The 24438-nt window shown below is 46.0% G+C and overlaps 1 protein-coding gene across 1 annotated transcript in view; it reads left to right on the top strand.

Annotated features, from left to right (window-relative positions):
- LOC147718111 (uncharacterized) overlaps positions 1–24438 on the top strand; it is a 70380-nt gene that overhangs the window by 19877 nt on the left and 26065 nt on the right. The window contains exon 4 of the mRNA XM_086919191.1: positions 7899–8048. Coding sequence (XP_086775317.1) covers positions 7899–8048 — 150 coding nt within the window. The remainder of the gene's footprint in view (positions 1–7898; positions 8049–24438) is intronic.

Below are 24438 nucleotides of genomic sequence, written 5' to 3'. Positions count from 1 at the left end.
GGGTTCCAGATTGTATATTTAACTGTGCTTCTTCTGTTCATCCTAAAATAAACACTTGGTTTTATTAATGTATTGAGCATCTATCTTTTTAATAGGCTCCCACTACTATAGCATTGCAGATATACAGGTTATGTACAGGCTGATACTCCACCTACCATAACACTGCTGATAAACAGGGTACATACAGGCTGAGACTCCAACTATCATAATGCTGCAGATATACAGGGTATGTACAAGCTGAGCCACCTACTACTATAACATTGCAGATATACAGGGTATGTACAAACTGAGACTCTAACTACCATAAAACTGCAGGTATACAGGGTGAGAATAGGCAGAGACTGTAGCTATCACAATGCTGCAGATATACAGGGTACGTAATGGGTGAGACTCCGACCATCATAACACTGCAGATATACAGGGTATGTACAGGCTGATACTCCAAATACTATAACACAGCAGATAAACAGGGTACGTACAGGCTGAGACTCTAACTATCATAATGCTGCAGATATACAGGGTATGTTCAGGTCAAGGCGCTACTACTATACATTCCAGATATACAGGGTACGTACACACCGAGACTCCGACTACTATAACACTGCAGAAATACATGGTATGTACAGCCTGAGACTCCAACTGCATAAAACTGCTGACATACAGGGTATGTACAGGCTGAGGCTCCTACTGCTATAACATTGCAGATATAGAGGATATGTATAGACTGAGACTCCGACTACCATACTACTGCAGATATACAGGGTGAGTATAGGCTGAGGCTCTGACTATCAAAACACTGCAGATATACAGGGTACATAAAGACTGAGGCTCCAACTATCAAAACACTGCAGATATACAGGGTACATAAAGACTGAGGTTCCAACTATCATAACACTGCAGATATACAGGGTACGTAGAGGCTGAGGCTCTGACTATCAAAATGCTGCAGATATACAGGGTACGTAAAGGGTGAGACTCCGACCATCATAACAATTCAGATATACAGGGTACGTACAGGCTGAGACTCTGACTATCATACTGCTGCATACGTCATAGTATGTACATTTGAGACTTCAAATATAATAATGCTGCAGTCAACATCATATGTACAGGCTGAGACTTCGACTACCATAAAACTGTGGATATACAGGGTTTACAGGCTGAGGCGCTGACTGGTTTGGATTAGTGGCACATGCTGCAACAATGACTACTGCAATGGTGGAGATATACAGGATATGTACAGGCTGAGCCTCCGACTACCATAATGGGGCGGACATACAGGGTACATATAGGCAGAGACTCCAAATATCCCAACGCTGTGCATGTACATGTTGCATAGAGGCTGAGAATCTGCCTACCATAACGCTGCAGTCATACAGGGAATGTACAACCTGAGACTGACTACCACAACATCATGGACATTCAGAATATGTGAAAGCAGAGACTCCAACTCCCATAACGCTGCAGATATGCAGGGTATGTACAGGCTCCAACTCCGACCACCATAAAGCTGCAGACATGACATACTGGGTGCATACAACTAAGACTTCAACTACCAGAATGCTGCTGATATACAGGTAATGTACAGACTGAGAGTCTGACTGCCACAACACTGTGAATATACAGTGTGCTTGCAGGCTGAGACTCTGACTACTACAATGCCACAGATATGCAAGATATGTACGGACTGAGGATCTGACTACCTTAATGCTGAAGACATACAGGGTATGTACAGGCGGAGACACCGACTACCATAATGTTGCAGACATACAGGGTATGTGCGGGATGAGAATCTGACTGTCACAACGCTGCGGACATACAGGGTACGTACAGGCTGAGACTCCAACTACCATAAAACTGCATATATATAGGGTATGTACTGCCTGAGGCTCTGACTACCTTAATGCTGCAGACATACAGGGTATGTACAGGCTCAGACACTCACTACCATAACATTGCAGATGTATGGGGTACGTACAGGCTGAGACTCCGACTACCATAACACTGCAGATATAAAGGGTACGCATAGACCGATACTCTGACTAACATAATGCTGCGGACATACAGGGTATGTACAGGCTGAGATTCTGACTACCATACTCTTGCGGACATAAAGGGCCGTACGGGGATGTGAATATGACTGTCAAAATGCTGTGGACAAACAGGGTATGTACCACCTGGGACACCGACCTCCATAACACTGCAGCTTTACAGGGTGCATAAGGCTGAGACACTGACTAGCATAACACTGCAACTTTACATGGTGCGTACAGGCTGAGACTCTGACTACAAAAAAACACTGCAGACATATAGGGTATGCGCAAGTTGAGACTCTGACTACCACAACATCATGGACCTGCAGGGTACTTACAGGGTAATGTAGTGATAATACATGGTACGTACTGTCTGCCACTCTGACTGCTACTACTTTAATGTAAGAATGATACATGGTTCATACAGACTACAAGTTTGACTACTACTAATTTAATGTAGGGATTATACAAGGTATGTTCAGTCTACCACTCTGATTACCACTACTTTAACGTTAGGACAATACATGTTACGTGCAGTCTTCGACTCTGACTACAAGTACTTTATTGTAGGGATAATACATGGTAGGTACAGCCTGTAACATTGACTAAAACAACATTAATGCAGGGATTACACATGTTATGTGCAGGCTACAACTCTGACAACCACTACATTAATGCACTGATGATACATGGTACATACAGTCTATGACTGACTACTACTACATTAATGTAGGGATGAACATGGTATGTACAGTCTACAACTCTGTCTGTTACTACTGTGAATGTAGGGATGAAACATGGTACATACAGTTTACAACTCTGACTACTAATACTTTAGTATAGTGATGATCATGATACATGGTACGTATAGTCTGCAACTCTGGCTACGACTACATTAATGTAGGATGATACATGGTACGTTAGTCTACAACTCTAACTACTACTACTACCTTAATGTAGGGATGATACAAGGTACGTACCGTCTTCGACTCTGACTACTAGTACATTAATGAAGGAATGATACATGGCACGTAAAGTCTTCAGCTGATTACTGTAATGGTGGGGATGCAGCAAATGATTACCTGGTTGCACAGGGTATTTACAGTCTGTGCCTGAGACTAGTCTCAAGAAGGGGATGTACATGGCCTACAAGTGATGTTTGTAGTTATCGAGTAGCAGACGGTACCTACAAATGATGTTTGTAGTTATCAAGTAGCAGACGGTAGATGCAGTCGACGTCTCTGACTATCGCAGCAGTGAGATTATGCAGTGTTCATAATATATGCGACTCCAGCTGCTGTACTGGATGCACTGTGCAGGATACCGTTAGTCTGCATCTGACGTTTGTACTTGTGGTTTTAAGTAGGATCTACAGTATGCGACTCTAACTACTGTGACAGCGGAGTTAGGCAGGGTAGGTACTGTCTGTGACTCCGTCTTAGAAGACGGAGATCTCACTGCAATGTCAGTTGTTACTTCATAGGTTATTACATTGGGAACCATTTCATTGCAGTCGTTACATCAGCAGTATTTGCACACTGCATAATTTATGGTGGAAAGGATTTGAAAAGTTTCCAAACTTTCTTCTACTGCCCAAATAACCAGAGGAGAACACTTCAGAGCCCCTAGAACCTCAGGGGAGGCCCCTACAGACTCTTAGTGTGCTGTCAGAGGAGTCATCCCTGCACATTCAGATCAACCAGTCAATCAAAGTGATCTATTGTGTAGATCCTGGGAGCAATATCACATCTCATTAAGGTCATTAAGGTCAAGCCTTTGACAGCTGCTGGAGGGTTAATGCTCTTTAGCTTCCAGGAGCTCATTAGCTTCCAGGAGCTTCAGTCTGGTAAAAGGTAACATTCTAAAAGTTCATAAATATGTAGCTAAGATCCAACTTCATCATTGAATTGGGTGTTTAATAATTGTTAAAAAAGAGGTATGTTATGTTAATATTACTTCTTATAGCTCACGTCTCACCTGGGGGAATCTCGGCTCTGTTGCAGATCCTGACAAGAAATGTTTACCTGGAAGATTAGAATGGGTAGGCTTTTAGTAATTTCCTAAATTTACAGTATGTAGGAGTCTCTCACAGAGTTAAAGGGAGTTTGTTCCACTATCCTGGGGCGAGATAGGAGAAGGCCTTTCCCCCAGTGCGTGTTTGATGGATTCGGGGCACACACAGTGGAGCTTGGTTGCTGCACCTGAGATTTCCGCTGGGGACTGAAGCTGTTAGCTTACTTGGAGATACAGCGGCCTTTGCCTTGTAAGGCATTGTACGTGAGGTAACAGATTTTGAAGCAGGGGCACTTCTTCACTGGTACCCAGTGCAGTACTTTCAGCAAAGGTGCTGAGGGAGTTCCTGCAGGACGGTTTATTAAAAGTCTGGCCGCAGTCTTCTGGACCACCTTGAGCTTGGAGAGCAGTGTTTTACTAGCTTCTGCCAAGAGAGCATTTCCATAATCCAGTCTTCTTAACACCAAGGCCTGTACCAGTGTTTTACGGACATTCGTGGGGAAAATTGGGCCAATTTTGAGCAGAAGTTGCAGATTGTAGTAGCATGCGCTCGTAGTTGCTGCAATCTGATCTTTCATCATTAAGGCTTGATCTAACTTTATTCCCAGATTGCTTACAATTTGTTTGGGCACAGGGGTGGCACCAAATTTGTGGGGCCACCAATCGTCTGACCAGATGTCTGGAGCTTTTCCAAGTAGAATAATATCCATCTTTTCTGGGTTTAACTAGAGACAGTTCTCCGTCATCCAGTTGGAGATTGCTAACATTCCAGAAGCAATACCTTTTATAATATTTACAGGTCTTGGCCTATAGCAAACATCAACGTGGTGCCATCAGCGTATGATATGATCCCAAAGCCAAAGTGCTCTCAAGCATGAGCCCTGTGGTACACCCTTCTCCAAGCGAATTTTGCATGAAGAATATGGGGCCAGGATGACCGTCTGCTGTCTATATGACAGGAAATGCTGAAGCCAGCTTGGTGCCAGCCCCTGCACAATGATTGCCTGCAGCCTTTTCAAGAGCCTTGAATGAGAGATGGTATCAAAGGCTGCCAACAGATCTAATAGTGTCAGTACCACGGTCTGCCTGCATACAGCCCCTGGTTCAGCGAATCTGTCACCGCCAGGAGTACAGTCTCTGTACATTACCCAGGATGAAAACCCCATTGTGAGGGATCGAGGATGTGATTGAGTTCAAGGTAGGGTCCCACCTGCTTATTTATTAGGCCTTTAAGTTGTTTTCCCAGAAGTGGTAGCAGGGATATTGGGCAGTAGTTGCTGAGAGATTGTTGGTCCAGCGTTGCTTTTTTTTAATATTGGCCGTACGCATGTGTGCAGGGAATGTCTTTTTGCTTCTCTTCGGTTAAGATGGTGGTCTCTATGTCCTGCAGAGGAGCAGTAGGAAGTTTTGAGTAGATGTGGGATATCTATTCCTGAAATAAATTAGCCAGAGAGTCACAGAGCTCCTTGGATTCCACAGGAGATTTTCTGCATGCTTGAGGGGAGATAAAATCATGTACTATACCGAAAAAGCCTTGTAGATGATAATATTGTGATGGGATCGAGCAGAACTTGTTTGTACTGTTCCTTATAATGGGGCTCTTTCCTTTTACTCCAGCGTCTCTCTAGTTCTGGCGTGACCCACAGGGCTGAAGGTCGTCGATAGGTGCAGCCGTGATTCTTAAAGGGAATCATTGCTTCCAGTAGAATTATTGTTCTAGCTGTTCCCAAACTCAAGTTAAACGAATTAGCAGCATATTAACAAGCCCCGATCGTGACCAGAACGTCAATTGTTTTGACGTTGTGATGGCGATTCGGAGTTTGCTGTTTTTATTTGTGCAGCATTGTGCAATACACATAATGACAGCAAAACACCAATGATTTTTTATGTGCAGGTAGCTACCTGCTGTCCTGTGTTTCCTGCTGTCCCTGTGGTACCTGCTGTCCCTGTCCCTGCTCTAACCAGTACAGGTCCCTGCCCGGCACCCAGGACCACTCCTCCCCATGATCCACCAGAGAACCCTACAGCTCCTGACACTGACACTTCTCCTGCAACACAACTTAGATCCCACACCACTCATGCCCACGAGACAAATACACTGCAACTGCTCAACTCCTGTTCACTCTGCAATCACACCACCTAAATCTGGGACACTAGCACCATCCTCTCCATGGATGTCTTCTTCATCACCCAAATGTGGATCAACCACTTCTCAATGCCTGACATCATGACCGCCACTCCTGAAGCTCCTCAACCTCTCCATGGCATTCAACTAAGCATGGGCGGAAAATCCGTTCCACTCGCGGATTTCGCGGATTTTCGGTAAATTCGCAATCCGCGAGATTCGCGAATTTCCCGCAAAATCCGCGAACGGAACGGATTGGATCAAAAGTTCAAGCTGACTTTTTTAACTCTTTTAGAATGGCGCCGGCAAGCTGCCAGAGCCATTCTAAAATAGTTACAAAAGTCAGCTTCAACAGGAAGCTCTAATAGATAAAGTAAAGCAGGTGCTGCTCAAATTCAGTTACACAACCATTAATCACCCCAAACTTGGGGTGATTAATGATTGTGTAACTTAATTTGACCTTCAACTGGAGCACCTGCTTTACTTTATCTATTAGTGCTTCCTGTTGAAGCTATTTCTAGCTATTTTAGAATGGCGCTGGCAGCTTGCCGGCGCCATTCTAAGTGGGGCTGAGGGCAGAAGGGCACAAAAGTGGGACAGAGGGCAGAAGGGGACAAAAAATGAGTGGGGCAGAGGGCAGAAGGGCACAGAAACGAGTGGTACAGAGGGCAGATGGGCATAAAAAACGAGAGGGTGACAGTGAATAAGCAGGCAAAAAAAAACCCCGCAAAATTGCAAAGCGCCTCGCGAACACCCGCGAACACGCAAAAACAAAAAAATCCGCAAATTCACACGAATTTGCTAATTTTGCGGATTGCCAATTTGCAAATCCGCAAAGTCACGAATTGCCAATTTGCAAAATTCGCCCATGCTTACATTCAACACAGTCTCCCACAACACTCTCATCAACAGACTCTGCAACATAATCTCCTACATAGACAACACTCAATTGAGCATCTGGCTCATTGAGGACCCCTCCAACACCAAAACCAATTTCTGCAACATCATGAGCCATGTAAACAAATGGATGAGAGACAAATGCCTCCAACTAAACTCCGCCAAAACTGAAGTACTGATTTTTAGGAAGAACACCTCCACGTGGGACCACAGCTGATGACCTGCAGGACTCAGACCCATGCCCACACTGACCGACCATGCATACAACCTCAGCATCATCCTTAACAGCCAACTCCTCATGAAAAGACAAGTTCCAGCTCCTCACAAGACTTCCTACCATACAGAGCATGGCAGCCAGACTCATCTGGGACCTCCCCAAGCGAACTAGCATCACCTCCCACATGAGAGACCTTCACCTGCACCCCATCCACAAAAGATACTAGTTCAAGATCCTCACACACACATACAGAGCCCTCCACGACATATTACCGGCCTACCTCTAGACACCTGTGCTCTTCTTCGCTTGCCCTCGCTAGCCTTCTGTATCCATCGCAGCAACAGCTTTATTGCTTCCAAGACTTGGAAAGATCTTCACCCCCTCTCCACCCTAGCTCTATACAGCCCCCTCACTGGCAGATTTCAGAAAGAGACTCAAGATCTGGCACTTCAACAGAGACACAGAGCCCAGACAGCACTAATGGTGACAATGATGCACTTGATAAATGAAGTTTAGCTGATTGATTGATTGATTGATTGCTTTTATTGATTTTTCAGAGGTATAAAGTGCACAGTGTTTGTCTTCTCATTTGTTCCACTCTCTGTTGTTTTAGCACCCGCTGTTGACGAAAGCCCCAATGGATATAAATGTAGAGACTGCTCCAATGACAAGTCCGCAGATGCCTGCACAACCGAAAAGGAGATTCTGTGCACCGGGCAGGAGAAAGCATGTGCCTTCCTCTCTGGTACAGGGGCCATTCCAGGTGACTTATACAGTTTTTTCTCATTTTGAGTTTTCAAAGCCACTAAATGTCCAAACCAAGTAGCATTTTGTAAAATTGAAAGGCATGTCCAGTTCTCACAAAATATGGATAATAGATGGTTTTCAAGAAAAATCCATTCCTTCTGGAAGGCTGGAAAAATCTAGCTATGTTGTCATTCTCATAAATACTGGTTGAACATTGCAAAATAAGTAAGGATGGCCCCAACTTGCGTAAATCAATGTAGCGTAATCATGCCGAAAATACCAGAGAATTCTACGATTAACGCTATTTCTTAGCACACATATGCCTCCTTATGGACAAAATTGGTGTGAGATTGGTGTGAGATTTTGGTGCAAGAGATAGTGCATAACAGAATGTAACAGAATACAAATAGCGAGTGCAAACTGCGGCTCATGCTCACTAAACGTGCCCTTGCGGTAGAATGGTTCCTCAGCTGAATTCTGGATTTTACAGTTCTCTTCTTAGTCAATATGTCCCACTAGCATTCAAAAAGAGGATGCATTTTGTGCTAAGAAATAACACTAAATGTGTTCTTGTACTTGGATTTCCCCCCAACTTACTCCAGCCATTTAGCTCTATTTGCTTAGTGCAAAATGCACCCTATTTGACTTGCTCTTTTTGGCGGGTTCACCCCTGAACTTTTTGCCATTAAGCTCTGACATGGTGGTAGTGGTTTTAGGCCTCTGGGCACTTTAGCACTGTGGCCTAGTCTAAAGTGCGTGCTCTCTCTGACTGCGTGTGGTGAGATAGACCTGCCCTCCCGTAGGAATGCATAGGGAATATGTGTGTTCATGGTAATTCCTTTTGTGAGAGGAGTGCAGGGTCGAGTTTAGTAAATGCGCAGATTTATGGTGGAGAAATGCCACTTTTAGAAGTTGGCATTTCTGTTTGCTATGTGTCTGCCTGCCTGATGTGAATTGCATGGCTGGCTTGTGATTGACAGGAGCTGAGAGTTGTGGGTGGCTCCAGGTGGGGCTTTCCTAGTACAATGCTGGCTCCGCCCTTGTGGTGTGCCTGATCACTAAGCCCCCACCTGACAAAGGGAAAGAGGAGCTTCGAAAACAAAGTGCTGCAAAGCCCCTCTAAACCAGTTCTGACTGGTACCCCCAGGCCCTGCACTTTTACACAAAGGGAAATGCAGTATAAATTTAGGAGCTGTAACCCTATGAAGATGTTCTGAACCTGGTCCTAAACCTGCGGGGTGTGCTGCTGCTGGGGCCCAGGAGGACCTGCCAGGAGGGCTACCTCCCTGGGCCCAGCTGTCCCCATGGAACCTTTTGCCTTACTTTGTTATCCTTAAGGACTTTGTGCTTTTAGCTCTAGCGCCTGAGAGTGCTTTATCTTCATTTGCCCTACCAAAGAAAAGGAGCCTGGGGGCTGCGCAGCTCTGAGCTGCAGCCCGTGGTGATGGAATCCCCATAATAGGAATTCCCCTGTTATGCTTTTTATTTCTTGGGGTGCCCACCCTGCTTATAATTTGATTCAAATGCGGGTGCCCACCCCGCCTCATATTTTAATTTAGGAGGGAGCCTACCACTCATTGTCTGCCTTATATTTTAATAATGAAGCGGGAGCCCACCCCGCGTTTCACAGCCGCAGCCCTAGCCATTGTGGAAGCATTCTCCGGGCCGCTCTCAGAGCAGCCTGGAAGTCAGGCAACCTTGTCTGGGATGTGGGCAGGGCCTGTTCACGAAGCAGAAGAGCCTTGCAGCCGGAAGACCCAGGCGGGAGCCCACGCTGTGCTGAGAGGTGCCAAGAGGAAGTCTGCAGCCTTGCAGGCTCCAGGTTCATCCCAGCAGGGGGTCATGGAAAATAGAGAGACACCATAGGCATGTTGTGGAACATTTTAGGACCCTATTGTAATTTTCTCTATTCATGCCCATATATAGGTATAATTCACTGTATCCTTATATAGGCATAAGAATCATAACCATATTTAGACATAGCTCATGCAGTCCAAATACGGCAGGGCTACTTCCACTAGTTCCGAAAATCTACATTGATTTCTTGGAAAACTCAGCCAGAGCAGCTATGGACTTTCCCTTGCTCGAATACTGACTTGTCCAAGAACTCCTGGAGTTTTCAAAGAACTGAGAGTCTTTAATGACGTTATTATGTCCACCTTTACGTCAAACTCGGCAACTTCAGGGTATAAATATACCCACACTTACCTTAGAAAACACACAGTGGTTTGGAGCAGTTCGACTATCTACTTGCCCAAAGCGCCCTGCTACTGCATGTGCCAAAGGAAGCTGACCCTCCAGCAGAGAAATCCAGCTCCAGTGTTTCCAAGCTACCCTTGCGGGTTGTTGGGAAAACCAGCTCCAGTGTTTCCAAGCTACCTTTGCGGGTTGTTGGGAAATTGAGTCCTGAGCCTAACTTCTTCATTCCAAATTAAGGTACAGAGCTGATTAGACCCTAAGAGAAAACTTGGACAGATTCTTGGCAAAATCTTAATATATTTACTCCACACCTCACTTACTTCTTCCCTCATACTAAGCTTAGGTTAGGTACATTGGGGCAGGTTTATCTTAGAAGCACCAGTTGAGTATTTTTAACCTCTGTTATTTATGTATGTATTTATCTATGGTTTAGGAACCATACAATGCTCTTACAGTATTATTTAATTCTACTCTTTCTACTGTATGCATTATATTTTGCAACCAGTTTTACGATTGTAGCAGTTCACTTCTTATGCTTGAGAAAGAAGACTGTTCAATAAATCCTTTTTATTGAAAACGTCAGTCTATCTATTTTCTCTGCACCTCTGGTGAAACGAAGCATGCACGATTGACTGAGTGAAATATCTATCTATTGTTTCCACAACTCTGATGATCAGTTTTATCTTGGGGAAACAAAGTTGTCATGTTTATGTGGTTGTCAGAAACTAATCCCTTCTTGTGAACTCGAGAAAGTTTCTAGTGACCTCTGAGCTAGCTGGCACTCACAATTAAGTCTAATATATTCGCTAGAGACCTAGTAGACATAAGTCCTATGTCACATCTATAGGATATATTATCCCAATGTGCAGAGCCTATTGGTAATATAGGAACTACACTACAGGCATACACAAGCCCAACCCACCTGCGTAGATGCAGCCAGATGCAACGCAGGGCTCCTCTGAGCACGGGGGAGCCATGCGCGCTGCAGCATTGAACCCTTCCCCCATAGACCAGTGAGTAGGGGCTTCTCCGTGATGTGTGCCTGTTCGGGGCACACGCGCCAGTGTGGTCCATAGGGGGCACGATTTGTTTAAAGCTCCCATGCGCTCCAAGAGCGGCTATTCGTGGTAGGGGCCCAAGTGGGGGTCCCAAGGATAAGAAGGGTCCGTGCCTCTACATGCTGGTTATTTGTACAGCTGCCCACCTGCTAGGGGGCAGCTTCACATATGGGGGCTAGTTTTGGTTCAAAAGTCCTGGAGTGGGGCCTTAGAGGACATGTGTACCGCCAGTGATATGCCTCCAATGTTTGGGGGTAATTGTAGTTAGAGAAAGCCCCAGTGGGGGCCTGGAAGGCACAGTGATGCTAGGCCCCTGTACTTTGGTCATTTACAGCTGCTGCGCTCTAGCGCGGGCAGCGGCACCATTTTGTGCAAATTTGTCAGAGGCACATTGTGTGCCCGGGCCCACGTTCAGATTCACAGCTGCGCAGCACTTAGTGCCAGCTGCTACATTTAGGTGTGCGAAGTGCGCACCCTTGACTTCTGCTGCATTGGCAGCTCACCCTGACTTTTGAACATAGGGCATTTGACCCCTTTTAAGATGGCCAGTTGGCCAGGGGGACTGTTAGGTTTGTAGGGCACCAGGCCCTATTGTGGTTTATGTGGTACTAGGAAATTAGATTCATGTAGTATGGTTTCCGCACCCTGCTTGGTGCCTCTAAATGTGGGTTTTATGATTATGAGGTTGTTTGCGTATTATGGTTTATGCTAGTGAGATTATGTTCCACTGAGATTATTTCCTAATGTGAGTTATGCTTAGGAGGTTAGGGTCTTATGCGTTTAGACTTCTGAAATTATTGCATAATGTGTTTATGCTAGTGGGGTTGGCGCAGAATGTAATTTGCGCCTAATAAGATATTATGCATAATGTAGTGTATGATACCGGCTGATGCTAAGTACAGTGGTTACCAGTGATTACTGGTTGTACGTTTGTGATAGGCTTTACTTTTATGAAGTTCACTCTGTGATCATTCTGACAGTGGTCCAGTGGGCCCTGTCAGGTGTATATAATCCCTTGCAGATGTGACCTAGTGCCAGGTGGCACAATGTATATTATGTGAGTACTATTCTATTGTGTTATGAGAATTCAAAGGCTATTTTTGAAATACCCTTGTGGGGAGTTCCTTTTGTAGTGTGCCTGGGATGTTATTGCTGTGTGCGTGTGCTAGACCGCCGAGCATTCATTTTAACAAGTAGCATTATTTTAGAGAAGCGCCGAGTGTGTGCTGCCTGACAATACATTATTGCCTGCAATTGTGCTGTGTTTTTGCATCGCGCTCGCCTCCATTGTGCCCTTGTGTTGTTTAGCTATTGCCTGTTTACTGCTGCCATTTTGTTTGTTGTTGACTCCACCCCGCCTCCCTGCAGACCCTCCCTCGCCCCTCCCCTTCCGCTATCCACATATGTCAGTAACATTTGCGCGCAGCGTTTACGCGCAGCGACCGCGCCCAACCCGTGCTGAAGGTGCGCCAAAGGTAAGCCCGTCTACGCCCGTCCGCGCCTGGACCGCGCCCAGCGCCAGACCCCCTGCCCCCCGTCCCTCTCAGCCCCCCCGCATTACCTACGACGCCTCCACCCTCCTAGCCCTTAACCCCGGTCGCGCCCCCAACTGCGTCCAAGCTGCTCCTGGACACACCCATGGACCTTTCTCCTGCTACTCCTGCAAATTCATCGGCACCGACAACATCTCCGCTACGACCACACCACAGACTCCTAACCCCAACCACCTACAGTGCATCCTCCTCAACACCCGCTCGGTCCACAGGCACGCCATTGACCTTTGGAACCTACTAGACACCATCTCTCCAGACGTCGCCTTCCTAACAGAAACATGGATGAACGCTTCCTCCGCCCCAGACATCACCATTGCCATCCCCGAAGACTATAAGATCACACGCAAGGACCGCACTGACCACACAGGAGGTGGAATCGCTATCGTCCATAAGAAATCTATCCGCATCTCAACCAGTTCCGACGCCAACCTCATTAACTCCGAACACCTTCACTTCCAGATCCACATCGACCCCAAGACCACACTCAGAGGCACCCTCCTCTACAGACCACCAGGACCCGCGCAAAATTCAGTGAAGACATCACTGACTTCATCACTCCTCACGCGCTCCCCTCCAAAGACTACATCCTTCTGGGAGACCTCAACTTTCACCTTGAAAAGATCAACGACCGCAATACCACCACCCTCTTGGACAATCTCGCCAACCTCGGACTTAAACAACTGGTCACTTCCCCCACCCACATCGCAGGTCACACACTCGACCCCATCTTCACCTCCAGCAATCATGTCTCCTTCAGCCACACTACGGATCTCCTCTGGACTGACCACAGCTGCGTTCACTTCACCTACAACAAACCCAAACCCACCAACCACCTCCAACCAACTCTGCAAAGAAACTGGAACAAAATCACCACGGACCAGATCTCCGCATCGCTCCTTCTAAACACCCCAGCCCACTCTTCTAACGCTAACGAAGCCGCCGCCAACCTCACCCTATGGTTATCCAACACCGCCGACACCTTAGCACCACTGAAGAAACGTCAAAGCAAACCTGGCAGCAAAAAGGCCTCATGGTTCAACGATGATCTTAAGAAGTCCAAGAAACTCTGCCGCTCCCTTGAAAAGGCATGGAAAAAAGACCCAACCACTAGCACCAAGGACGCCTTCAAAAACGCTACCCGCACTCACCACCAACTAATCCGAAAGGCCAAGAAAACTGCATTCAAGGATCGACTTGACAACAACGCCCACAACAGCAAGGAACTTTTCAACATCGTCAAGGAATTTTCCAACCCCTCGGCCAACTCCAACGACATCACCCCCTCTCAAGCCCTCTGCGACTCCCTAGCCTCATTCTTCCACAACAAAATTGCGGACATCCACAACAGCTTCGACAACGAACCCGGAAACCAACCCACCCTACCATTTGCTGAACATTCTCCCCCCGTGAACACCCTTACCGACTGGAACCCAATCTCCACTGAGGACACAATCCGCCTGATGAATTCCATCCACTCTGGATCCCCCACAGACCCATGTCCTCACCACATCTTCAACAAAGCAGACTCCGTCATAGCACCGCACCTCCGAGACGTCATCAACTGCTCCTTCAACTCCGCCACCTTCCCGGAAAGCTGGAAACACGCTGAACTCACCGCCCTTCTGAAAAAACCCACAGCGGACCCCACCGAACTCAAAAATTACCGCCCCATCTCGCTTCTTCCATTCCCGGCCAAAGTCATCGAGAAAGCCGTCAACAACCAGCTCGCCGCCTTCCTCGAAGCCAACAAATCCCTCGACTCCTCACAATCTGGCTTCCGAGCAAAACACAGTACTGAGACCGCCCTCATCGCAGCCACAGACGACATTCGAACTCTACTGGACAATGGAGACACAGTCGCCCTCATCCTCCTCGACCTCTCTGCAGCATTCAACACAGTCTGCCACAGCACCCTTTTACAACGCCTCAATAACATCGGAATCCAAGGAAAAGCACTTGAATGGATCACCTCGTTCCTCACTGGAAGAACCCAGAGAGTCCGCCTCCCACCATTCAAGTCTGAGGCCACTGAAGTCATCTGTGGCGTGCCACAAGGATCCTCACTCAGCCCCACCCTCTTCAACGTATACATGAGCCCCCTCGCGGCCATCGCCCGCCAACACAACCTCAACATCATCTCCTACGCGGATGACACTCAACTGATCCTTTCTCTCACCAAGGACCCCAGCACCGCCAAATCTAACCTACACGAAGGAATGAAAGAAGTCGCCGAATGGATGAAACAAAGCCGTCTGAAACTGAACTCAGACAAAACAGAAGTCCTCATCTTAGGTACTTCCCCCTCTGCATGGGACGACTCCTGGTGGCCGGATGCCCTCGGAAAAGCTCCCATCCCGACAGACCACGCACGGAACCTAGGCGTCATCCTGGATTCTTCACTCTCAATGAACAGACAAGTCAGCGCCGTATCCTCTTCCTGCTTCAACATTCTTCGCATGCTCAGAAAAACATTTCGCTGGATCCCCACCGAAACAAGGAAAACAGTCACCCATGCTCTGGTCACGAGCCGTCTGGACTACGGAAACACTCTCTAACCAGGCACTACCGCTAAACTCCAGAAGAAACTCCAACGAATCCAAAACGCCTCAGCCAGGATCATATTAGACATCCCACGCCACGAACACATCTCTGGTCACCTTAAAGACCTCCACTGGCTACCCGTCAATAAGAGGATCACTTTCCGACTGCTAACCCACGCACACAAATCACTCTACAACATCGGACCAGAATGCCTCAACTCACGACTGTCCTTCTACACCCCCCCCGCCAACTACGTTCTTCCAGCCAAGCCCTCGCCACTGTACCTCGCATCAACAAGACCACCATGGGAGGCAGATCCTTCTCATACCTGGCTGCTAAAACATGGAACTCACTCCCCGCTTACCTTCGCCTTACCCAGAACCACCTAGCATTCAGAAAGCAACTTAAAACGTGGATATTTGACAAGTAGCCCTCCACCCCTTTCTAAGCGCCTTGAAACCCTCTGGGTATGTAGTGCGCTATATAAGTTTCCTGACTTGACTTGACTTGACTTGACTGTGCAAATGCATTACACATGGCCTCCGGGATAAGCCTGACTGCTCTTGCCAAGCTACCAAGGGGGTAAGCAGGAGTTATCTTTGGCATTTAACTCCCTTGCCCTGACTAGAGTGGTGGTCTCTGCCTGGCTTTGACCAGAGATCCCATTTCTAACACACCCTCACATCCAAAATGGGCACAGGAATGCATTTTACACAAAGAAATTTCATAACATGCTGTGGAAAACTAGTAGGAAGTGAGAGCGAATGCTCAAGCTGGCTTAATGTGCTCTAGCGGTCGGATTCCCCTTCACCCCTATTACTCATAATAACATGATCAGGACTAATCACCAAAACACACAAGATGATGGACGGAATGTTGCACAATGGCAAAACATTTACCCCCAATCACAGATCTGGGTTTAATCCATCGTTATTTTGCTCACCAAGCCACCCCAATTCAGACATAGCCATATTCAAATCAGTCTTGACCCTGTACCTCCTGGGAATAGTCCAGCCCGAACTGCCAATCCATGTCTTCCCTGCACCAGAATCAAGCATCCTAGGACCGGTTTCTGGCTATCAGCCATCATCAGCCAGGATAGCTTGACTCCAGTGGCTTAGTGAGCACGGGACCCACGTCTGGCCATACCCTTTCTATATAGGTTGAACAGCAAAACACACAAGATGATTGACAGAATGTTGCATAATGGCAAAACATTCACCCCCAGTCACAGATCTGGATTAAATCCATCGTTATTTTGCTCATCAAGCCACCCCAGTTCAGACATGGCCATATGCAAATCAGTCTTGAGCCTGTGCCTCATGGGAACAGTTCAGCCCTATTACTCATAATAACATGAGCAGGAGTAATCACAACATTTTTGTTAATTCAATATCAAAATATTATGTGGAAATTACTCTAATTACTCCAAAGAAGTTGAAATTCCTTGGTGGCCTAAAAATACAGCACAGGCGGGTTATTGAAAAAAAATAATGCCATGCCAAAATATTGTGTCCAAAATCTCATGATATTGAAATATCGACAGTAAGGATATCATTGTCATAAATATTGATTTTAATGTAAGTAATAAAGATTTTTAAAATATCAAATTCTTTTGCAAACATTTAGTATCCTATTACTACGGAGGTCTGAAAGCTTTCCGACCCCATCTTAGCTTTCATTTCAGACCGGATAATTATGTATCAACCATCGGAATTGAAACCGGCCAGATTCCAAGGAGTTCGACGGCAATTCAGAACCTGCTCGTAATCCCAAAGGATGAAGCACAGTTTCTGGCATGGTTTGCATTCTAGCCTGTCTGACATTGAAACCATGAAGGAAAGCATATTTGGGGGCCCACAGGAGGGCCCCCTTGTGCGTGTGGCCTCCCATTGGGGCCTAAAGGGGCACCTGTGGTGCCCCCCTTTTGATACCTGCACCCCATGGCAGGCAGCTTGAGGTGCCTGCCACGGGATGCAGGGATGAACAACACCTTCCATTTCCCTATGGAAGCATGTGTTACCGCCGGTTTCCTACTGTAATGCATGCTCCTATAGGGAAATTTCAGAATGCGACTGAACAGTGTTCGGTCACTTCCTAATGAGGCGGTTGGGACCGTCAACCGGAGGTCAGTTCGACCTGTTTACGAGACGGTGTCGGGCAGACACAAGTCCGACCGACATTGTAATCTTCCCCACAGTATTTTAAAATATAATTTATGTTATGTATTTTTGAATATATTTTAAATGTATATGATGTGAAATTTTTGTATAATTTTTATTTATGTTTTTTAATATTTTTGTTACATTCTTAGGACCAAATTCCCATGTTGTTCGAAAAGCCTCCGAATCGGATTTGGTTTTTCCAGATCTGATTTGTAGCCCATGTTTACGACCGAATCGTACACAGCTCGGAAAAACTAAGTACAATGCAAAGATCGAATAGTTTCCAGACTAGAACTGCCCTGTACGTCTCATTCGTAGCCGAATCGTGCGGTGCAATGGATCCAATTACTGATCGACCGAGTATGATGCAAGATTTGAACAGCCGCTCTGCCTCGGTCTCAGCGAGATGAAGCAGCTTTCGGAAGCGTACTTCTGGGGGCTGTAGCAGGCCCCCATTTATCCAGGGCCGTCCGAATCTGTCACAGGGGGTGCCCATGTGTCCATCCTAATAGAAGCTCGCTCAATGAGGCGGTAACCAAGGGGTGTCTGCCACAGGGTGAAAGCTTTTCCCCTCCCACCCCTTTTTTGCTATGGGAGCTTGTGTACTCATATGTACGCAGGCTTCCATAGAGTTCAATGGAAGTCTGAGCGAACCGAGTCCGTACGCTTACGGACGCATCAATCTCGCTTGTTCGGACTTCCGGAGCACGTTCCGTCCCGCAAGCCCTCCGGATCTGAGTCCCACGATCCAAATGAGATCATAATCGGGCCCTTCAGTAGGTATTAAATTAAATATAATTCTTTTTGGTGATTTTTACTGCCGTAGCGGGTTGTAGGTTTATAGGGGTATAAGCTGGAAAGTAATTTCATTATAATACATTAATGATTATTTTGATCTAATAATATATATTTAATTACAATTTAATAATGTTAATAGTGCTAATATTTTTTTATGCAAATTTAATGTGCAGGTTGTGGGGCTTATAGGGGTAAAGTTTGGGAAGTAATATGTTTCTAATTAAATAATAATTTGTTAAATAATATAACATAATTAAATGATAATGAAATATGTTAATTGTATAATTATTTCTCTTTTTGGGGTTTATAGTGGGCAAATGTGAGAAGTAATATATTTTTTGTTATTTATTAATTAGTAGTTAAGAACTGTTTGTCAGCTTTTTTGGAGTAAATGTTGTGAAATAATTTATTTGTAATTAATACATAATGAGTTGTTAATTTATATTAATGAATTGAAAATTAACTATGTTAATTGTGTAGTTGATAATTTTTTTAGGTGCGTGTTGTGGGGTTTGTTGGGGTAAAGGGTGGGGAGTAAATTCATTTAAATTAATTAATAATTATTTGGTAAATACTATTAATTATTTTATTGCCAATGAATTTTTTTTAATGTGTAATTCAGTGTTTTAAAGTTTAATTTTAGGTGTGGTTTGTGGGTTTAATTAGGGTAAAGGAAGGGAAGTTAATTAATTTTAATGAATTAATATTTGGGGGTCCATTAGGATGGTCCCGTGTTGGGTAGTAGAATGCGCCCAACACTTTGGCATGCGCATCCTGCCTGTTTAGCATTTTGGCGGGCAGTGCCCTCAGCACCGCCCCCCACAATGCTAAACATGCATGTGATACATTTACATAAACAAAGCGGCAGGCACCGCGCGGTGCCTGCCGCTTTGTTTATGTAAATGCAGGGGGGTACCACAGGTACTTCCTGTGTGCACCCCCTCCCTCCTTCACTTTGGGGGCCTGCTTCGGGCCCCCAAAGTGAAGACCGCATGCCTTTCTGTGGCGGCATCGCCGCCACAGAAAGGCATCTGTCCTGGCCCATCGTAATATGGCTGGAGGTGTCTAATAGACACCGCAACCATATTAAATTAATATTTGGGGGTCCACTAGGATGGAGGGCGGACTTAGTCCGCCCTCCATCCCATCGGTGATTGGGACCACCCGCCATAAGGGCGGGGGTCCCTTGGGGGTTGGTAGGACGTGCCGGCTACTGTGGCAGGCGCGTCCTGCATGTTTAGCATTGTGGCGGGCGGTGCCCGCCACAATGCTGAACATGTATGTGACGCATTTACATAAACAAAGCGGCAGGCACCACGCGGTGCCTGCTGCTTTGTTTATGTAAATGCAGCGGGGTACCACAAGTACCCCCGTGTGTAAACTCACCCCTCCATTACTTTGGGGGCCCACAGGGGGCCCCCAAAGTGAAGACCGCATGCCTTTCCGTGGTGGCATCGCCATCACGGAAAGGCATCTGTCCTGGCCCATTGTAATTTGGCTAGTGTTGTCTAATAGACACCGTCACCATATTAAATCTTTTCTGCCCCGGCCGCAAGGCGCACAGGAGTAAAAGAGGCGGACGGGCTTTCCGTCCGGCCCAGTGCCCCCGCCATACTAATATGGCGGTTGGCATTCAGGAGAGGATGGCGGGTGGATTGCCCCCGCCAGGTCGGCGGTGGCTACTGCCAGCCTGGCGGGGGCAATCCGCCCGCCATCCTAATGGGCCCCTTAGTTTTTTATCAATAATATCTGTCTAAATGATAATTATGTTAATTGTGCAATCACATTTTTTTGTAGGGGCATACGGGGCTAATACATTAATTTAAGTATATTTTATATATTACCTACTGGTGGTCGCAAGTTGGTAGTTATAGTTAAGACCTAGTTACCATAGGAACATCACAACATTCTATTCCCAATAACTTTAGCACCGATTTAAAGAATCTTCGCAAAAAGTTTAAAACTTATGGCCTGCTCCGGTCAGCTCCTATTTTGAAAGTATTGGGGTGATTCGTCAAGGGGGGAAAGAAAAAAGGGGGGGTCCCAAAATGTGTTTTCCCCATGCAATTTTCCATAGGACACTTTAGACATGGCTACAGCCCAAACTGCTGAATGGATTTACTCCAAATTTGGCAAAAGGGTAGCTCTTGCATCAGAAAGAGCCCTTTTTTGTTAAATGGTGTAAATGCGTTCAGTAATTTTTAAAAATATTAATGGAAAAAGAAACATATATATCTTGGCAGAGCCTAACCACTCATCTCATCGTGAGATCTGATTGGCTGTCAGCACTTCACCCAAGAAGTGTTGGCAGCCATCTTCAGACCAATATACATGATAGTACCTGATTAAAAAGCTTTGAAGTGAATAGAAGGTTTTTCGTTATAAATTATTTGTTGATGGTACCATACTCAAGTTAGGAATTGTGGTGTGTTCTAAGGTTATTTTACCATGTGAAAAAGCCTTCTGCTGGGATATCATGAGGCATGTTTGAAAGAAAACTATTTTCTCATGCTTTTCCTACAGAGGTTTGGAAGGTGATCTATAAGCTAAACTGAGGTCATATTTTCTGTAAATTCACATTATCTGTCTCAGTCATTCTCAGTAAAAAATGTACCCATAAAACCCGACCTCCTACACTACACATAAAGCACTGCACTACTCTAAACCCTAAAACACTACCCACAGCATGATCCCTATACTACACAAACACCACTGCACTACCCTAAACCCAGAAATGCTACTCCCTACACTACACAAACTCCACTGCACTACCCTAATCTCTAAATTACTACCGCCAGCATGAACCCCTACACTATACAAACACCACTGTAGTACCCTCAACCCTAAACACTACCCCCAGCATGACCCCTTCACAAAACAAACACTACTGCACTGCTCTAAACCCTAAATCTACTCCCAGCACAACCCCCTACACTACCCAAACCACACTGCACTACCCTAAACCCTAAAATTCTACCCCCAGCATGACCGCCTACTCTACCCAAAGACCACCACACTACCCTAAACCCTAAAACACTACCCCCAGCACTACCCCCTACACTACACAAACACCACTGCACTACCCTAAACCCTAAAAAACTTCCCCAGCACTACCCTCTACACTACCCAAAAAACTGTACACCACCATAAACCCTAAAACTATAGCCCAGCATAACACCCTATACTAACCAAACACCACTGTACTATAATATACCCTAAGTCTACCCCAGCACAACCCCCTACACTAACCAAACACCACTGTACTGCCCTAAACCCTAAAACACCACTCCCAACATGACCCCCTACACTACCCAAACACTGCTGCACTATAATATACCCTAAGTCTACCCCAGCACAACCCCCTACACTAACCAAACACCACGGTACTGCCCTAAACCCTAAAACACCACTCCCAACATGACCCCTACACTGCACAACCACCACTGCACTACCCAAACCTAAAAACACTACCCTCATCACGACCCCCTACACTACACAAACACCACGGTTCTACCCTAAACCTTAAAACACTACCTTTCAGCATGACCCCCTACACTACACAAACACAATTGCACTACCCTAATCCCTAAAACATTATCCCCAGCACGGCCCCCTACACTATACAAAACACCACTGCACTGCCCCAAACCCTGAAACACTACCACCAGCACGACTCCATACACTACCCAAACACCACTACACTATACTAACCCCTAAATCGACCCCAGCATGACCTCCCTCAAAATAAACATCACTATACTACCCGCAGCACGAACCCCCACACTACCCAAACACCACTGCACTTCCCTATACCCTAAAACACGACCATCCTACACTACACAAACACCACCGCACTACTCTAAACCCTACAACACTATGCTCAGCATGACCCCCTACACTACACAAACTCCACTGCACTACCCTAATCTAAAACACACTACCCCTACACTACACAAACACCACTGCACTACCCTGAACTCTAAATTACTACCGCCAGCATGAACCCCTATACTACCCATACACCACCCTAAACTCGACTCACTGCCCCCAGCATGACCCCCACACTACCCAAACATCATGGCACTACCCTAAACCTCAAAACACTACCCCCAGCATGGCCCCCTACAATATACAAACACCACTGTAGTAATATCAACCCTAAAACACTACCCCCAGTGTGACCCCTTCACAACACAAACTCTACTGCAATACTCTAAACACTAAATCTACACCCAGCACAACCCCGTACACTCCCCAAACACCACTGCACAACCCTAAACCCTAACATACTACCAACAGCACAACCCCCTACTCTACCCAAACACCACAGCACTACCCCCAGCACTACCCCCTACTCTACTAAAAAACATCACAGCACTATGCTAAACCGTAAAAAACTACCCCAGCATGACTCCCCACACTACCCAAACACAACTCCACTACACTAAACCCTAAAACAATAGCACAGCACAACTCCCTACACTACAGAAACACCACTGCAATACCCTAAACCCTAAAACAATACCCCCAGCATGACGCCCTACACTACCCAAACACGACTGCACTACCCTAAACCCTAGGTCTACCCACAACACAACCCCCTACACTACCCAAGCACCACTGTACTACCCTAAACCCTAAAACACTACCCCCAGCATGATGCCCTACATTAACCAAACACCACTGCACTACCCTACACCCTAAAACACTACCCCAGCATGACCCCCTACACTACCCAAACACCACTGCACTACCTGAAACCCTGGAAAAGAAACCCCCACCCCATGCCCAATCAACCTTACCTCTCACTCCTCGTGGTTCCTCTCTCCTTGTGGTTCCTGCTTCACTTTGCCTCTGAGAGGCGGTGCACTTTGTTGTGAGGAAACAGAACAACCTTTGTTTCCTTACACAATGTGAATCGTCTACATGTTTTTTAGAACACATAGTAATTTACCATACATACCTTTATAAAGAAATTTGTTGTAAAAGCATGCATGGTAAATGACCATGCGTTCTAAAAAATGTGTGGTAATGACTTTGCGATGTACAACGCATGTGTGGTAATGAATGCATTGTAATGGTGTCGCAAAGTAAAACGGCTATTTACCGATCAAAGCTGCCCCTGTTCTTCAGTGAGTTAATTATTTTATAAATTAGGAGGAAGGAATGTGTTTTTTTTCTGGAACATTTGTTTGTATTGTGAAAGTGTCTGCGTGGCCTGGTTTCACTTCCAGTACGAGAGTGAAAGAGTCTCTTTGGATCTTAAGGAGTTCTGTTGTTGGACGGGGCCAGCGCTAATGCAAAGTGTCATCCCTGTAGTTTTGAATAGTGCCATTAGAGGTTAACGAGTGTGCATCCCACTGCAGTATGACCGCTTGTCCCATGTGCTGCCTGCAGGGTATGGGAGGCAGAAGCCAGCACTAATTCTACATTTTGGAACTATGGCATTTTAACCTTGCTTTTCCTGCCAGATACAAAAGGAAGATCCTGTATTATTCAGTGCCCTTGTTACCTTTTTTGTGGGTTTGGGTGCCTGTCTCTTTGCTGCCCCGCAATTGCACACAACTGGGCACCCCACCTCGTGTGCCATTTGCAGGGCCTCTGCCCTTGGATCACTGGTTTCAGTTTCTTGAGTGGCAACATAAACAGTTGCTCCCAAAGGACTAGCCTGAACACTTAGGTGAATATCCCCTGCACTAGCATTCCACAGAAATTCTTTCCTAGCTCTCCCACGTCGAAGAGGACGTCATAATAGCACGGCTCCGCCCGCGACACCGTATAATGTCATCGGAGCAATAAGAGGACCTTGTCTGCATGCTGACTTCAAATCCACCCATTTTTTTCATGCCACTGAGGCAAGCAGGCAGACTGAGACATTTTCACATGTATACATAGTATACTAAGTATATATATATTTACTGAAATAAACATTTGTTTTACAGACGTTATAGTTAGCTGGACATTTCACTAATACAATACCAGAAAAATTCCACTGTTATAGTTACTTCCGCTAACTATAACTCGCGCACACACAGTGCACTGCTCATGATGTCACATATTAAATCATTCATGACATGGTCATTGATATCACT

Source organism: Lissotriton vulgaris, chromosome 4_2 (assembly GCF_964263255.1).
Source record: "Lissotriton vulgaris chromosome 4_2, aLisVul1.2, whole genome shotgun sequence".
Classification (NCBI taxonomy): domain Eukaryota; kingdom Metazoa; phylum Chordata; class Amphibia; order Caudata; family Salamandridae; genus Lissotriton; species Lissotriton vulgaris.
The sequence above is the reverse complement of the archived record's forward strand: the minus strand, read 5'-3'. Positions and strand labels throughout refer to the sequence as shown.